This window comes from Podarcis filfolensis (assembly GCF_964270895.1).
Source record: "Podarcis filfolensis genome assembly, chromosome: 3".
Taxonomy (NCBI): Eukaryota; Metazoa; Chordata; class Lepidosauria; order Squamata; family Lacertidae; genus Podarcis; species Podarcis filfolensis.
In genome coordinates, this window is record NC_139606.1 from 22,886,833 (window position 1) to 22,903,525 (window position 16,693).

General features: G+C 43.7%; 1 protein-coding gene across 1 annotated transcript; it reads right to left on the reverse strand.

Annotated features, from left to right (window-relative positions):
- Positions 1-1,818: 1,818 nt before the first annotated feature.
- Positions 1,819-15,025, reverse strand: LOC310759760 (glutathione S-transferase-like). The gene is made up of 7 exons (XM_083607459.1): positions 14,775-15,025; positions 10,709-10,815; positions 10,433-10,484; positions 7,351-7,483; positions 6,467-6,608; positions 5,430-5,561; positions 1,819-2,148 (listed from the first exon to the last, which is right to left on the reverse strand). Exons 2-7 carry the CDS (start codon positions 10,793-10,795, stop codon positions 2,023-2,025), a joined length of 672 nt encoding a protein of 223 aa, XP_083463585.1. The 5' UTR covers positions 10,796-10,815; positions 14,775-15,025; the 3' UTR covers positions 1,819-2,022.
- Positions 15,026-16,693: the final 1,668 nt, after the last annotated feature.

Consider the following 16,693-nt stretch of genomic DNA (forward strand, 5'->3'; position numbering starts at 1 on the left):
CTGTGTCAGCTGCTTTTCTGAAGAGTAGATGAGGAAAAAAGGCAGGACCAGCTCCAGATTAAGACTAAGAAACTGAGCTCTGCCTTTTCTTTGCTCGTTTCTGTTCCACCTTCTCTGAAGATTTGCATCTACGAGAAGATAAAGCTGCTGCTGCTGCTGCTGCTGAACAAGTCCAAGCAGTTTTGCCTGGCTGGTAAATCAGGGGGGTTTCCCTTGCCCACCCTTTTGCTGAGGGGGAGGAGGAAGTCCCGCCAAGGTCAGTGCTGAGTTACAGCCTTTTCACATTCCTGAAGCGTAGCTATGCTACTCTGTTACACAGCACAGCACAAAAGACCCTTGTGGAAAGTTTTAAAAATACCAAATACAGTGGTACCTCGGGTTACATACGCTTCAGGTTACAGACTCTGCTAACCCAGAAATATTACCTCGGGTTAAGTACTTTGCTTCAGGATGAGAACAGAAATCGTGCTCCGGCGACACGGCGGCAGCAGGAGGCCCCATTAGCTAAAGTGGTGCTTCAGGTTAAGAACAGTTTCCAGTTAAGAACAGACCTCCAGAACGAATTAAGTTCTTAACTCGAGGTACCACTGTATTGTATCCACACAGAGAAACAAATCCATCTGTGTTACAGTCACACGGACACTGGGGAAAAAAACCTCTAGTCTATTAGTCCTCAATGCACAAGACACTTTTTATCCTATTATTTACTTTATTTATCTGCAAAATTCTGTAAGATTAGCCCATCTCAAATGGATTATTTTCTGCTCACAGAATCTGACTCCCCATGCATGCAAGGCAAAATACAGCATCTGTGGGCTATGATACTGTTATAGATCCTGTTTGGGAATACTAGAATTTAATAAACAGTAGTAATTAGGTAATATTGGGGATAGGAAGGGAAAATATAATCTGCAGAAATTGAGCCAGACAAAGAAGCACAACAGCTGCACTGGCTTCTGGTTCCTTCCCAGGCACAATTCAAAATGCTGGTTACGACCTTGATGAGCTAAATGGCTCATGACTAGGTCACTAGAAGGACCATCTGAGCCTGTTTAAGGGCCCTGCTTGGGTCACACTAAAGGCCTTTCTAGCCCAGCATCCTGTCTCAGTGGCCAACCAAGGGCCAATGGGAAACCTGAAAGCAGGGCATGGAGACAACTGCCATCTCCCCACACTGGAGAGACAACTGGCTGGGCCAAAAGAAAGGGCTTTCTGAGAGGCTGCATCCAAATTCTGGAATACATGAGGTTCCTTTCACATTCTCCCTTGCCACTTTCCATTGGTTGCTGAACACGTTCCTGTTCTCGCCCACTTCTACTGTGCTGGAAAAATGAAGTTTTCTATGGTGAACCCTGTTTAGAGTCCTATTTTAATAGGTTGATGTTGTTCTTATGGCTGTTGGAATACAGTGGTACCTCGGGTTAAGTACTTAATTCGTTCTGGAGGTCCGTACTTAACCTGAAACTGTTCTTAACCTGAAGCACCACTTTAGCTAATGGGGCCTCCCGCTGCTGCCGCACCGTCTGAGCAAAATTTCTGTTCTCATCCTGAAGCAAAGTTCTTAACCTGAAGCAAAATTTCTGAGTTAGCGGAGTCTGTAACCTGAAGCGTATGTAACCTGAAGCGTATGTAACCCGAGGTACCACTGTATATAGTTGTTTTATTGTGGATGTCAAGGTTTGTTTTTTTTTAAAAAAAAATACTATTGTGAGCCATTCTGAGTAAAAGGAATGCATTAGATGGGAAGCTATAAATATTTGCACGAATAAATAAATAAATAAGTACCCGTGTTGTTTTGCAGTACAAAAGAAAACACACTCTTGTTGAATATTTTAATGCAAGCACTTTACATACTTTAAATCAATTTACCCCCATGCACAGAAACAACATCTGCTCAACATTCCGTACTGTCACTTTTTGCTTTTTCATGAGAGGTAACAATCATTTCATTTACAGGCCTACTGGTTTTCAGCAGTCATAGTGACTTTGGCAAGTAGCCTTAACAATCTGATGCAGTGCTTCTTATTCACTCGCGAAAACTTCACGCACAGTTGCGACATATGCATCGTCAGGGGGCGGTTTCCTTTGGCTTCCAGGCTGCAGGAATTTCTTTATAGCGGGAAGATTGCTTACCCTTGCTTTGAAAGCCTAGAGCAAAAGATGAACAAATAAAGCAAAGAAGTTTCCCCCCCTAAGCAACAGAATAGCTTCTTGAGCATAGAGCAACATCCTTTTAAAAGGATTTTTGAAAATACAACCTGAAGAGCTGTTTAGAAAGGAATTGCGTCAATATAAAGCAACCATCAGAAAGAGAGACTTGCCCTGCATATAAAAAAGCTAATATCCACAAGGTCTGGTTGCTGCTCCCCGCTGAATAGATCCCACTCTTTGGTGCCAACATCTAAATCTGCCAAAAAGGTCCACTTCTTTGATATGGAAACCAGATGCTGCAATCAGCTGCATAAGTGGAAGCCTCTGGGCACATTGCTGGAGCTATGTGGGAACTTCCCTAGGGTGTATCTTCCTGAGTACATGTTCCTGCTGCCACCCGCCCGCCCCCCCAGAAAAACTTCACTTCTTCCCATTTGTCCTAAGGATAGTGGAGAAATTTGCATTTTAAGGATAAATAGCATAATTTATGTTCCACGAAACAGGAAACTGTCCTTCAGCATTTGCACTTCTTTGCATTTTGCTATGCGCTTCTCCAAATGAACTTTTCCCCTCCACAAAAATGGAATTTTTAGAGAAAAGTGCACAAAAATCGCATATACAGTACTGTAAGTGACGATGAGTTCCCCAAATGATTTCTATTAGGGGAAATCACTTGCAAAGGTGGGCGTATTAGGCTACTACACTAGATACAATAACCTCCATGTTAAGAAATATGAGCACTAAAAAAACCTGGTGAAAAAAACCTGGAAAGGTAGCAAACTCCACTTGAGATTGGAAAACTGAGAAACAGAGACAACTTGAATCTGACAGATTCATCTATCCCTAATCCAGTCTTGATTCACACCATTTCTAAACTGTTCCACTAATGAAGATAATCTGGTTCAATTCATGTACAAACCAACGCGAAACCCTTTCAGGTAGAAGGTCTGAAGTAATCCAAATGACTCCATACACTTGGATTCAGAACAGATAGCATCTTGCCGGCCTCGTGAATTCTGAACCAGAAACACACCCTCTCACCCAGCTGCCTTCTTGATCTCTGACGCCACCAACCTGGTGTTCTCTGCTGCCTTGCCAGCTGGCATCGATCCTTTAACCATGAACTCTTTCAACCCCTGCTGCCCCTTTGCCAGTACTTGTAAACAAGTAAATGGGATCCTCATAACAGACGGTCCTGGTTGCACTCGGGACCCAAGAGCTCACCTGACAGGGTTAAAATGATGGGGGAGAGGAAGCAGCAGGAAGTCCTGGACATTCCCCTGGGATCATGCCAGGCTGTTTTAGCCAATAGCCAGTAGGTGGCATGATCCCAGGGGCTTTAAAAGCAGCAGTGTGATGCAAGTGGGGCACTTGCATTTGCACGGCTGAACACCTGCCCACCCTCCCTAGTTTAGGTAGAGTCGCTTGGCCTTGCTTTGGTTTGGGTCGCCTGTTTTGGAACAGGGGCTGGGTAGGATTTTTTTCCATTTGGCAGATTGGCTTTTAGCCATTTAGTTTTCGCCTACCCCGTAGCAAATCGTCACAACTTGTAAGGTGGCGGTTAGGCTCAGTTGGATTGTGGGGAGGGGAGGTGCGGCCATCACCTGCCCCTCCAAGAACTGGGTATTCCGTTAAAGGAATCTGGGGGTCCTGGATCTCGTCTGAAGTCTGCTTGAGGGGCTAGGGCCATGCCAGGACCACAGGAACCCAGGGGTGAGCTTTGGTTGGTCCTCATCGACCTTGCTCCCTCATTTGGTTTACCCCATCACCCTGAGAGATGGAGTCAGTTATAGTGGGGAGTCAATGCCTAAGCCAACACCACTCACGTGGTTGTATTTCAATAAAGTTGTGGCCAAAATTTGCCCAAAAAACTTAAAGTAATATAAGTGTCTGTGTGTATTTATTTTGGGGGTGGGTCTTGGAGCCTCGAGACGCAAACATAATAGTACAAGATGGGGATTGTGCACAGGGAAGCAGCTCTGTGGAGTGTGCCTTTGGGGGAGGCAGGGGGACTGTGGCCCGGGGTGCACATGTTTGAGGGGGCACAACCAGGCACCCTCAAGACAGGCAAAGAGCCCTGGCAGCTGAGGCAAGGCAGTGGGTGGGTTGGGTTAGAGGGCAGGTGGATGGAAGCAGCCAGCGAAGAGCCTATTGGAGGCGGGCTCCGTTCATCCTCCTTGCAGGCTCTGTGCAAACACACACACCGCCCAGCATGTGCCCCCACACCAGCTGCCCAGTCCACCAGGGGGTGGGGATAACACTTGCCCCGCCTCAGGTGCCAGCAACCCACGCTACACCACTGGCACTTAGGGCTTGCCAGTCTGCCAAGAACAGTGTCAGAGAGCCACTGCGTCAAGGTAGCAGCAGGACTTGAGAAGTGTGGGGAGCGAAGGTGGGCACAGTGGTTTGGTTTCTCCCTTGGCTCGCTTCATCACATCAACACCACTGAGTTGACAGCTTTGAGGGTTGTTGTTGTTGTTTGAACAATCAAGCACTGTAAAAATCAATGACTCATGGTCACAGCACATTGCCTAAAGATTGGGTGTGTGTGTGAGGAAGATGAGCAAAGAGAGGTCACTGCACCCTCCCAGAGTCCTTCATCCAACATGCTGAGAGGGAGCAGGGAAGGAGCAGGAAGGGCCATAAATCCATGGTACAACCTCTGCTTTGTATGCAGAAGGTTCTCGGTTCAATCCCCAAGTGGGGCTCAGAGGTTCCCCTGTCTGAAATTATGGAGAATTGGCGAGTTGGCGTAGACAAAACTGAGTTGGATGGACTGACAGTCTGACTTTCTAGAAGGCAGCTTCCTGGAATCAGTTGCCCAGATAGGGAATCATTATAGTCCCTTGTGTAAGGGTCAAGCTTTTGGTAAAGGCTGTTCTCCAACTGAAGCGCTCGCAGGCCAGCGCTCCAGTTGGAGAACAGCCTTTACCAAAGGTGCCATGGGCTTTGAAGACACTCGAACTCAGGGCGCAAGGGAGAAATGTGCTAAGAGGAAGGCATGCTTGGCAAATCCACACCATGATCAACTCCCACCCAGAAACCAATCTCCCCACTGTGGAAGGACGTGTGGATCCAGAATTGGTCTCCACAGTCACTTATGGACTCATTGTTAAAACTGTGTTTATGGAAGACAATCTTACTCGGCTACGAGTGATCGCCAAAGAAAGAAAGAAGGGTCAAGAATTCTACACACGTCAATCCAGAGGTCAGAACCAACACATTCTGAGACATGACAAGAGCAGAATTATGCACAACGCACTCGACCAACAGTTTACCTGCAGTTGAGGGAAGGGTGCAAGAACATCAGATTTTAGCTCCTCTACCATTAAGATTGCTTCAAGCAGCTGTACGTCTGCAAAGCTGAGGCGATTACCAACGAGAAACTCTTGTCCAGGCTGTTTCAGGGCCTAGAAAACAAAAATAAAGAACGTACTTTTAATTTTGCTGGGGAATTTTGGGATGGTGTGGCCGACTTCTATTCAAACATTATATATGCTACGCAGAACTTGATAGCTCCCTCCCCACCCCTCTCCCTTACAGGCATATTTGGACCAGGTGAAACAGTCTCAAATAAGATATAATGCAGGTGAACCCCCCCCCAGCTGTGAGGGAATCGTCAAAATTTGCAGGGTAGAAGATTCTAGCTACCCATCCTCATTTTCGGCTCCCCCCCAAAGAAACCCCAATCACTCAGCACACCATGCTTTGCCCCTTCTCGTGTTTCAAGGTGTTTTGTTTTTTAAAAAACTGCCTTAGTGCCCCCTCCCCACCCAAAGAGCTTTCGTTTCTGTGAAAACCTCAGGGGTTCCCCAAAGAATGGTGATACCTCCCTCATATGTCTGCGTGATGCCATTTTGGCTGCGTAAAAACCAGCACTCAAAGAATTGAGATCACTATTCGTTTACAGAGAGACTTACTGGACAGAAGTGATGCCTGGTGGAACGGCCATCACTTGGCAGCCAAGGCTGAGAAGACCTGCCTGCTGAGACTTGAATGCCCTCTCCCTGCAATATTTATTCCCAGCTATGCAAATCTTTATCAAGTGATGAAGTTGAAAACAAAAAAGGGACAACCCTAGGCATCAATTTAGTCCAACCATTGATTTGGTAACATAAAGTTGGACAAGGCACTGCAAATAAACTCTTGAAGACCAGGAAGGAGAGGGTAAGGACTGGTCCTTGAAATACCCTGCCAGTTGGGAATTGTTGTCCAAAAGATCTAGAAGGCACAGGCTGGTCCTGGGTAATGTGTAACTCAGCTTTGGGTTCTCCATCCCTGATGTAGGTACAAATGGGAATCGTTGTTGTCTTACCTTTTCGTAGACTGGGAAGTACCTGGTAGTGGCCTTCTCAAGAACAGAAGCAAGCTGCTTCTCCTTTTGTTCAGGTGGAGAGAAAGAATACACCAGAATCATGCCCATCAGGTCCATGGTTCCTTCCACATACATGTCAATGCTGTGAGGACAAGGCAAGCATGGATAAGGAAAATTAATCTGCTAGATTGAACTTCTTGGGAAAATAGGAACATAAAAATGGGAGGTGGGTCTAGCTTATGTGGCCTGTTGACCTATCCTCATGCATTATTTCAATGCTTAGCGGTTATCTCAACCCCCTTAGAGAGAGAGAACTGGAAGTTTCTAAGTGGAATAAGCTGAACCTAGGAGCTATTTCAAGGAAGCTGCAGAAATAGCTGCCTAGGGAGCTGCTACTTTCTGGTGGAAAGGCTGTTTGCTTCCCTAGATATGTAAATAATGCCATTATTTACATAAGCCTCCAGGGTTCCCTCTCCATCATCCTAAAAGAAGCTGAACCTCTAAATATTGCTCCTTGACACTCTAAAGTGAGAGCACATAACAGTAGGATGTTAGGGTAAAAGCCAAGGTTAGTCATACATAAAAGAACAAGGAGACCATTGAAATCAGTGGCCTTTTGCTCATGGATTTCAGTGGGTCTATTCTGAGTGTGATCAACATTGGACATCACCCATAAAATGTAACACACCAGATGAACACACATATGGGATGGGTGTTAGAACAAGAAGCCAAAATCTTCCAGAATATCTTTTCCTTGGCCTCTCATAGCCTTTTCCCTCTTTTCTACGCAATGCAAATTTGTGAGCATGTGCAAACACTGTTAACGCCACTGGAGTCTTTTAATGCAGCTATCAAGTACAGTATGGTGAACCATGATACAGTACTGTGCTCTTTCTTTCAGGTTCTTCCCATGGAGGTTATATTTCCCCGCGATGTAGTTGAGGATGGCCTTGGTCTGGACCAGCTTCAGTCCATCCATCTCGACCAGAGGGACTTGATCAAACAGCAAGTATCCATCTTTAAGAAAGCAAAGGAAAAAAGCAAAAGCAAAGTTATTCATCTTTCCAAAACAGTTATTCTGTGAGATTAAGGAAATGTGGCAAGATTCCTCCAGAGTGAAACACTTTCAAAGCTAGCGTGTGGCCTCACTTTCTGCCAGAAGGCAAACAGCCAAGAGAAATTTCAATCTACAGTACTATCATTTAGTAACGTATCTCATGCCTGGAATGTGTGTGCAACCTTCCAAATAGGCTGGAGGCTCTTCCGTTGTCAGAGAAGAAAAGCTGACTTCTCCCTGCTATGGTGACTAATGAGTCCAACATTGGACTCACTGAATAAGCTCTCCCACCTTTCCCAGGTGCCACCTGTGTGAGTGTCTAACACAAGATTGCATCAAGCTCACAACCTGAGATAGAAAAAACAACCAATACTTTACACAGTTTGCAGAGCTGGGGGAAATCAGCTCAGCATAGCAAGAAGTGCTTTGCTAGGGCTCCTATGTTAGTTCTGCAGATAGACCAGCCCCTTTTGGCTTTTTAGAAGAAACTAGTGGGTTAAACCACAGAACCTAGGGCTTGCTGATCAGAAGGTCAGCGGTTCGAATCCCCGCAACGGAGTGAGCTCCTGTTGCTCGGTCCCTGCTCCTGCCAACCTAGCAGTTCGAAAGCACGTCAAAGTGCAAGTAGATAAATAGGTACTGCTCCAGCAAGGTAAACAGAGTTTCCATGTGCTGCTCTGGTTTGCCAGAAGCGGCTTAGTCATGCTGGCCACATGACCCGGAAGCTGTACGCTGGCTCCCTCGGCCAATAAAGCGAGATGAGCGCTACAACTCCAGAGTCAGTCACGACTGGACCTAATGGTCAGGAGTCCCTTTACCTTTACCTAGTAGCACTAAGAACTGGTATCAGCTTTTTGCTTATTTTCTTCTCTGCCCAACACCTTTTTCCTTTTGTGTCACAACTTTTAGACTGTTAGCCTGAGAGCAGGAACTGTCTTGTTTATTTTCAAGATCTGTAAGCCACTCTGGGAACCTTTTTGGCTAAACAATGCTAAAAATAATTAAAAGGATTCAAAAACATTGCTAAGCAGTAAATTTTCTAACCCAGGCCCTGTTTTGCATATGATTCAAACCTCCAGCTTCCCATGGGTTTTGCAGCATTCCAAGAATCAACCACACCTTTAAATCTGGACAGATTTCTACATGCTCGGGCCATTTGAATGTCAGATCCTGGGGCCATTTTATAATCTACCACCCCCAAAGAATACACCAAGCAAAATAAAGCTAATTGTTCAAGGAGGCATGTTACAATATTCTATCCCACAGCCCAGGTACTCAAGCCCATTTAAAACTGCCTGCAAGGAAGAGCTTGTGGATTGCAACCTGGCTTATGTAACATGCGATAAAATTTGAAATATCTTTTGCACCAAGGAATATTACACATTTTGGGGAGAATATTAATTAAGTTTCCCCTGTCCAGATCTCCAACATTTTTTTTTTCATTTTCTGTTGCATGAGATTTTTCAATTGTTCTTATACTTTCTTTCAATGCTGATAATCTGAAATCGATTTTCGTGTACATGCTATTATCCTTCAGTTTCCGACTTTTGCCGATATGTCATATTTACACTGGGGATAAGTGGACACTGACACGTCGTTCTACCCTAACCACATGGCAATTATTGTTTTGCAAGCTTAAATTTTCTTTATTTTTATAGTTTTGTAACCTAAATATTTGTATTTTTCAGATCGGACCATGGCTTCTTCAAGTAGACAAAAATGTGTAAACAAGCCTGATGCCTACCAATATATTCCTACCAATATAGATTTTATATTTTATATGTGGGACATTCAGGAGCAGAAGAGGCAACAGCATGACTTGTGCTTTATGTGTGAAAACACCCTTGGCTGGACAAAAGAAAGATTCTGCTTCTTTTGCTGCTTCTTGCATGTGGGCATTCCACTTTTGCCTTTGGTAAACATTTTGTGGTTTCAGAAAAACATGCAAAACCCGTTTGACCAGAGGTAACAATAGTGGGACAAAAGAAGTGTGTGTGTGCAGACCCATGGATGCTGAGGTCTCTCTCAAACTATCTTCAGCTCTCAAAAAAACTCAACAACTGTCTAGCTAGCCCAAGAGTTCAGCCACATACCTACTTCTAGCTGAAATTAAAATAGTGACTTAAGAGTCAAACCTTTGTGAGAAATGGCAGCAATCTCTGTGCATTCCTCACTGCATGTTATCTATAGATGCATGTTCTCATGAAACATTGCCTGCACCTACAGCACCAACATTTAATATAAAAACTCAGATGCATGCATGAGTTGCCCACAGTAAGGAAAATAAGCAATGCAAGGTGCCAGGAAACAACCATCCATGGTAGCTTTTGCTGCTCATGTACCCTTTGTCAATATGTCATCTGGAAAGTCAGTTGAACTCCACTAATCTCTCCAAGGACAATCTGGTAGATAGTTTGCCCATCTAGCTAAATCTGAGCAAACAATCCACTTAACAACCTAGATTTAAGCCATTTATAACCTGGAAGATTTAAGCCTATTCTTAGTGGTTTAACTGATCATAGCTGCACCATATATGCTGATAAAGACTTAGCATTGATAGTGCAGATACAATCCATTTAACCCCCTTGTCAACAGCCTTAAATCCAGGTTATAAGTAAAGCTTCAGGCATTTGCTCAGATTTAGTTGGATGTGCAAGCCACCTGCAAGGTTATCCTTAAACAAATGAATGGAGTTTGACTGCCGTTTCAGATGACATATTTGTCAAACATGTCAAATGGTATTTCCAAATTTTGGAGAAAAAGATACATGGGTAGCAAAAAGCTGTTCACTTATCTGGGCATAAGCCCCACTGAATTTAGTGGGGTTCCCCTCTGAATAGGCATATATAGGTTTGCACCTATATATGTGAGTTTTACCTTTGATTAACTCATATATAGGTGAGTTTTACCTTTGATTAACTTCAAATACTGTTCTCTTGTTTTCAAAAACGTTTCTTCAAACTGGAAAAAGACAGGAAAACAAATCAAGTTATTTTCATTCCTATGTCATGCCAGTTCTTTTCATTGCATAAAGGTACTGCATTGGCTCTTCCGTAGATACAGAAATAGCTAATAGTGTAAGCTGTGAATTGTGAAATCTCTTGTTCAAAGCTCAGAGCACACAATAGTGCAAATTTCACAAGCAATCTGGTGTAAGGGGAGTTTTCCAAACATAAGCAACCAACCTCCACTCCAGCTGCTGCTAAGAGCCATCTGATGGACTCCATTCTTCCTCTGCCTTCAAAATACGTCAGTTTTGGTTTCCCAGACATATTTCCAAGCTGCTGGTTTCCTGATGAGTGCCATTTAATGGGGAGAAGAAAAAGGTTAATTAAATAAATTGTGTACACAACCATGCAGGTACGATTTTGCTGAAAAGTTTGATTAGGTGGAGCAAAATGAAGAGAATATGTATTATGCACAGATGGAAAGGCTGAGTATTCTTGTGGTTACAACAGGAAAAGGACATGGAAGGATTGTCTGATTTCCAAAGACTATAGTCCCAAGGACATTTAAGGGGAGAACACTGTAAACAATGTTTTTACAATCAAATGGTATATAAATTTTATGAAATAAATAATATATTATATTGGTGCCCAAGCACAAAATTTCAAAAGTCATCAGCCATAATAACCTACAAACTCATCAGCGTTGAAATGGGCTCCATAGGTGGATATTGTTGGGTCTGAAATTGTGGCATGGTTTTCTGTCACATTTATTATAATTCAATCCCTTGTTTATATTCTTTATGTTAACGATGCTCACAAATTTATGGAAACAACTTGAATTGTATGGATTAGATCTGTCCTTCCCACATGTTTCCGACAATGACTCCTATCAGATCCAGTCAGCATGACCAAGGGCCAGGGACGATGGGATTGGAGTCAAACAATATCTGGAGGGTGTCAGATTGGTGAAGGCTGGTTCAGATTAGAACAGGGGTCAGCAAACTTTTTCAGCAGGGGGCCGGTCCACTGTCCCTCGGACCTTGTGGGGGGCCGGACTATATTTTGGGGGGAAAAGAAGAAGAATGAATTCCTATGCCCCACAAATAACCCAGAGATGCATTTTAAATAAAAGGACACATTCTACTCATGTAAAAACACGCTGATTCCCGGACCGTCTGTGGGCCAGATTTAGAAGGCGACTGGGCCGGATCCGGGCCCCAGGCCTTAGTTTGCCTACCCATGGATTAGAGGCTTTAAATTATAATAAGTAGGTCAGGACGGAACTTGATCTCCATTCAGACAGCAATTTATTATGTTTCCCCAACATTTCCTTACCTGTTAACTTCCACATTTTACATTATCGTTCACAGGGTGTAAAGGCCACTTCTGGAAAACTAGCAGAAGTTCAGTGCTCACTTCTGTATTATTTTCTTCCAGAAACAAACCATTTACAAACCTGTTTACTCAAAAAATTGCTGGAGCTTTGTGTTGTAATTTCACGGGATGAAATTTGAGGCAGTATTCTGGGATGCAGCCCCCCCCCCATTTAAAAATTAATGATGGTATCTTAATCAAAAAGCCAGTTGCACAACACAATAGGTAAGGTAAAGGTAAAGGGACCCCTGACCATTAGGTCCAGTCGTGACTGACTCTGGGGTTGCGGCGCTCATCTTGCTTTATTGGCCGAGGGAGCCGGCGTACAGCTTCCGGGTCATGTGGCCAGCATGACTAAGCCACTTCTGGCGAACCAGAGCAGTGCACAGAAATGCCGTTTACCTTCCTGCTGGAACGGTACCTATTTATCTACTTGCACTTTGACGTGCTTTCGAACTGCTAGGTTGGCATGAGCAGGGACCGAGCAATGGGAGCTCACCCTGTTGAGGGGATTTGAACCGCCACCCTTCTGATCGGCAAGCCCTAGGCTCTGTGGTTTAACCCACAGCGCCACCTGCGTCCAACACAATAGGTAATGCAGTATAAATGGAACCTTAGAATTTGGGAGAGCAGTGCTAGCCTTATAATCAGGAAAACAAATGCAGCATTCCCCACATCTGACTGCACCCTCAGTTGAGTCCCCAACCCCCTAAACCAAGTTCAAATGACAAAGAAACAACAAACCATTGTTTACAGGCTCGAGAATGAGCAGTGTGCATGTGCAATGTGCATTTCCTCTTCCCTTCCTCTCTTCACATGTTTGCCTTCAGTGCTTATATATTGACAGGTTAAACAACGTTCCCATGGTGTCTGAGCTGGGAAACTCTGCTTTAAACACTGCTTACAAACACAATATGACTAGGGTGGTTTCTCAGCTCAATATCATTATGTCTGAGCCACATCATCTTGCTTTTTATACCTGACACAAAGGAGAACACTGGAGGGAGAAAAGAACAGCGGCTTGGGAGTTACTATGAAGCAAGTCAACCAAGGCTGAGTCACAGGTATTAATGCTTAAAGGCTGATGAAAACTTAATCTAAAGCAAACACCAAGATTTCCATTGCCCTCAAAAATGAATGAACGAGATCACTGTTCTGCAAACATGTCACAGCTCAAAAGCTCTTTACCAGCTCTACATGCCCAGGCAGTGCATCGTTTAAGACTGGAATGAAATCCACAGCACAACAGAAAGGTTAAATGTAATTGTAAGTGAAAAAGCAATGCAAACAGTCCCCCTGCAGGCAGTTTAGGACTTGTTAAGGTCCAAATCCAGTACAGCAGCTGCAAAATTGTGAGCATTGCCATTCTTTTACATGTAAAGTTTGTTTCATTGAGGTCATCTAGTTATTTCACCTTAAAGAAATACTCCCTCGCCTTTAGCTGTTTTCACATGCTGATGCTTTCTTGGCAGATCATGAGATTCAGAGGTTTGCAGCTGGACCCAGATGGGTGGTTGGGTGGACCATGAAAATTTGCAGCTGGGGCCAACTGAAAGGAGGAAAGGGTATTGCTTTGAGGGGTGAGCCAAGTTGTTCTTGGGGGGTCATGAGCTGTTTTGGCTTGCATTAAAAATTCCAAAACTGCACATGTTCCATTCTTGTATTATCTGCATTTAACAGTACAGTGGTACCTCAGGTTACATACGCTTCAGGTTACAGACTCCGTTAACCCAGGAATATTGCTTCAGGTTAAGAACTTTGCTTCAGGATAAGAACAGAAATCGGGCTCTGGTGGCGCGGCAGCAGCAGGAGGCCCCATTAGCTAAAGTGGTGCTTCAGGTTAAGAACAGTTTCAGGTTAAGTACGGACCTGTGGAACGAATTAAGTACTTAACCCGAGGTACCACTGTATGCAGAAAATCAACATATTCTTTCTTATTTATTTATTGCAAGCTGTACAGACATCAAATCAACAGGTTTTGTTGTATGCAGAAACCAATCCTAAATTTAAGGACATTTTGCAATAGATTTAAAATAATGGCGCATAATAATATTAAAATGGTGACATGGAAACTCAACTCCCCCCCCCTCTTTACAACACAATCCTATACATGTTTGCCTGGAAGCAAGTCCCATGAAACTCAGTGGCACTCACTGAGGAACGTGTGCTTAGGGATTCCTGTCTTATGCAGCCAAGGCCTATACAGAAACAGGGGCCACAGAATTCAATGGTGCTTATTCTCAGAAAAATATGTTGTGGGATTTTTACAGCATTTATTTCGCCCCCATAAAATGATGGTAGTCTGTTCCAAATTGGCTTCTTTCAGCAATGTCTTTCTTTTATATGAGCTCCAACAGTGTTTCCACTCCCTCCAGCAACAGAAAACCATATGAAATCCCCCTTCTCACACCACGAGGGAACATTCCTCTCTGACTTGTGGCTTTGCTTCAAAGCAAAACATGCCATTCTGAACCACATTTCATGCCCAAGCCCCTTCTCTTTGCTTTCATCCAGCTGAATTTCAACCACTCCAGCTGAATTTCAACCACTCTTTATCTTCCCTTCCTCTCCCTCATCCTGTGCTTTCACTGTTTGGCCTGGCTAATCCGCCCCATGCTTTATTTTCACTTGTCCTGCTTTCATAGATTAAAATGCAATTAATTCTCCCCTCTTTCCTTGTGTCAAAGTTCTGCAAACGCACTGTAAAGTCAGCAAGCTGCAAAAAATTATTGCATTGCTCCAGTAGCTTTTTGAAGTTAATATTTAACTCATAACCCACACAGCAGATCATTTAAAGTATCTTAAACTGCAATCCTATATCCACACTGGGTTCCATTGGCTGCAATGGAGCTTACTTTGCGGTAGACCTGTATAGAATTGCACATGCTAAGGCTGAAAAAGTCACTTACTTCAAACATCCAGTACTAACCTTTTGCAAAGACTTGCTTTATCCGATCTCTTTCTCCACACAGAAAGAAACTGTGCCTTAAAACGTCCTACACCCCAGGAAATTCCAGCTACTCTGGTGAAGTCTCTTTCCACTGTCTTACCATTCAGTTTTAAAACGTCAAAGTTACACCTTCTATACTATTATCAGACTGAAAGGACCTGTGGCTTCCTGCCAGGTGTATATATGGTGCCAGACGCTTCCTGCTGCATCATACGTGAAACACCCTTCATGTTCTCTTCACCCAAATCCCTGATGACAGGCATGGGTTGTTTTTTTAAAAAATAATAATGCTCAGATCATTTATTTTCACATGAAAAGCACATGATTTGTTCCGTTGCTGCACTGACCGCAACATTTTATCACAGGATTACGCCCTGTTACTATTTTCGTATGGGGTAGAAAATGACACCAATGAAATTACGGGAAAAGTACTTACATTGACATCTGAAAGTACTCTCTTAGGAATGGCAAAAAGAGGTAGGCCTAGGAACAGCTGTTGTTCAGTGGCGGTAGTGCATTATCTGGTCCACATGCAATTGCTTATTTAATCCCCAAGCAAATGGAAAGTCAGATCCCACCATCCAAAAGCAATCCCCTTCAACCCAGCAATTCCCTCGTTTTAACCTGGCCCAGAAGTCTGTCATCAGGCCAGCTGCTGCAAATCAGCAGTGTCTGGTGTTATGTACTGAAGTTCTCACCCTGGGCCAGCAGGGGGATACTGTAGATAGTTTTCACTCAGGTCCACATATGCAAATAAGGAATTGAAAGTGACGTTCAGTGATTGGATAGTTACAGAAAGTTGTTACTGTTGCCTTGTAGTTGAGCTCTATATAAGCAGGTTGGCTGAACCCTTCGGTTCAGTTCTGTTCTGGCCTGTGAATAAACAAGAGCTGTCTGAAGAATCGCTGTGTCCTCTGATATGTTCACCCACAACTTAACATCTGGGTCCAGGGTCCTTCATGGATGCTCCAACATCTCCCCTCTCCCTTCAAAAGGGAGCAAAGCAGAGAAATGGTGGCAAAACATTTACCTGCTTTACAGTTGTCCCGGCTTCTGCTCCTCTCTTCCTGCTGGTGGGATCAATACTGTCTGTTTCAAGTGAGGAATGAAAGGAGTCTTTTTTAAAAAATAAAGATTGCTTTACTGGATTCAGCGGGGCTATACGTAGTAGGATCGTAGTATCATAACCTTTTGGTTGAAAAGGAAAGAAAGAGAGGTGCCAGTACTCATATATTGACAAAAGTGCCATGGGTGCCAGCACAAAATGGCTGCCACGGGCAACAAAAGATGGCCACTACTCCATACCAGTAAGCACCTTCAACACAAAAAAAAGCCTTGGTTATAAGTATAAGGTCTTTTTTCTCCCCTTCCCTTCTTCTCTGAGCAATATTTTTATTATCCAATCCAATCAAATGACTACCTTGCAAAACAAGTCTTGTCAGTCAGGTTTTCTCACCCACGTAACTGTTTATTACAAATTCAATAGCAATAGGGGAATGGGTGCTGGAAGAGGGAAGCGGTGAGGCATTTTACAATTTATCAGCATATGAGCAGGGCTTTTTTCCCCAGCCAGAACTTGCTAGAACTCAGTTCCAGCATCTCTCAGTTGGGTGCCAACCTCCTTCTAAGAGAACATGGGGGGAAGTTTACGGTGAGCTCTGGCACCTGTTTTTCTACAAAAATAGTACTGCGTATGAGCATTTCAATTTTTATCTTTTTTACACACACACACACACACACACAAACAAACAAACAAACTATAACACACACACACACACACAAACAAACTATAACACACACACACACACACACACACACACGAGGATAACATAGAATGTGTCTGATGAAGTGAACTCTGTCCACAATAAACTAGTCTCCAGAATATTCTCTGTTCAGAG

What these genes read in the sequence shown, in the direction of transcription:
- LOC310759760 (XM_083607459.1), bottom strand. Translation starts at nt 10,795, where the DNA reads ATGTCTGGGAAACCAAAACTGACGTATTTTGAAGGCAGAGGAAGAATG. An exon ending in AACCTGAAAGAAAGAGCACA is followed by an intron (nt 6,609 to 7,350) that starts GTACTGTATCAT and finishes TTGTCCTCACAG; the next exon opens with CATTGACATGTATGTGGAAG. An exon ending in ACTTCCCAGTCTACGAAAAG is followed by an intron (nt 5,562 to 6,466) that starts GTAAGACAACAA and finishes TTTGTTTTCTAG; the next exon opens with GCCCTGAAACAGCCTGGACA.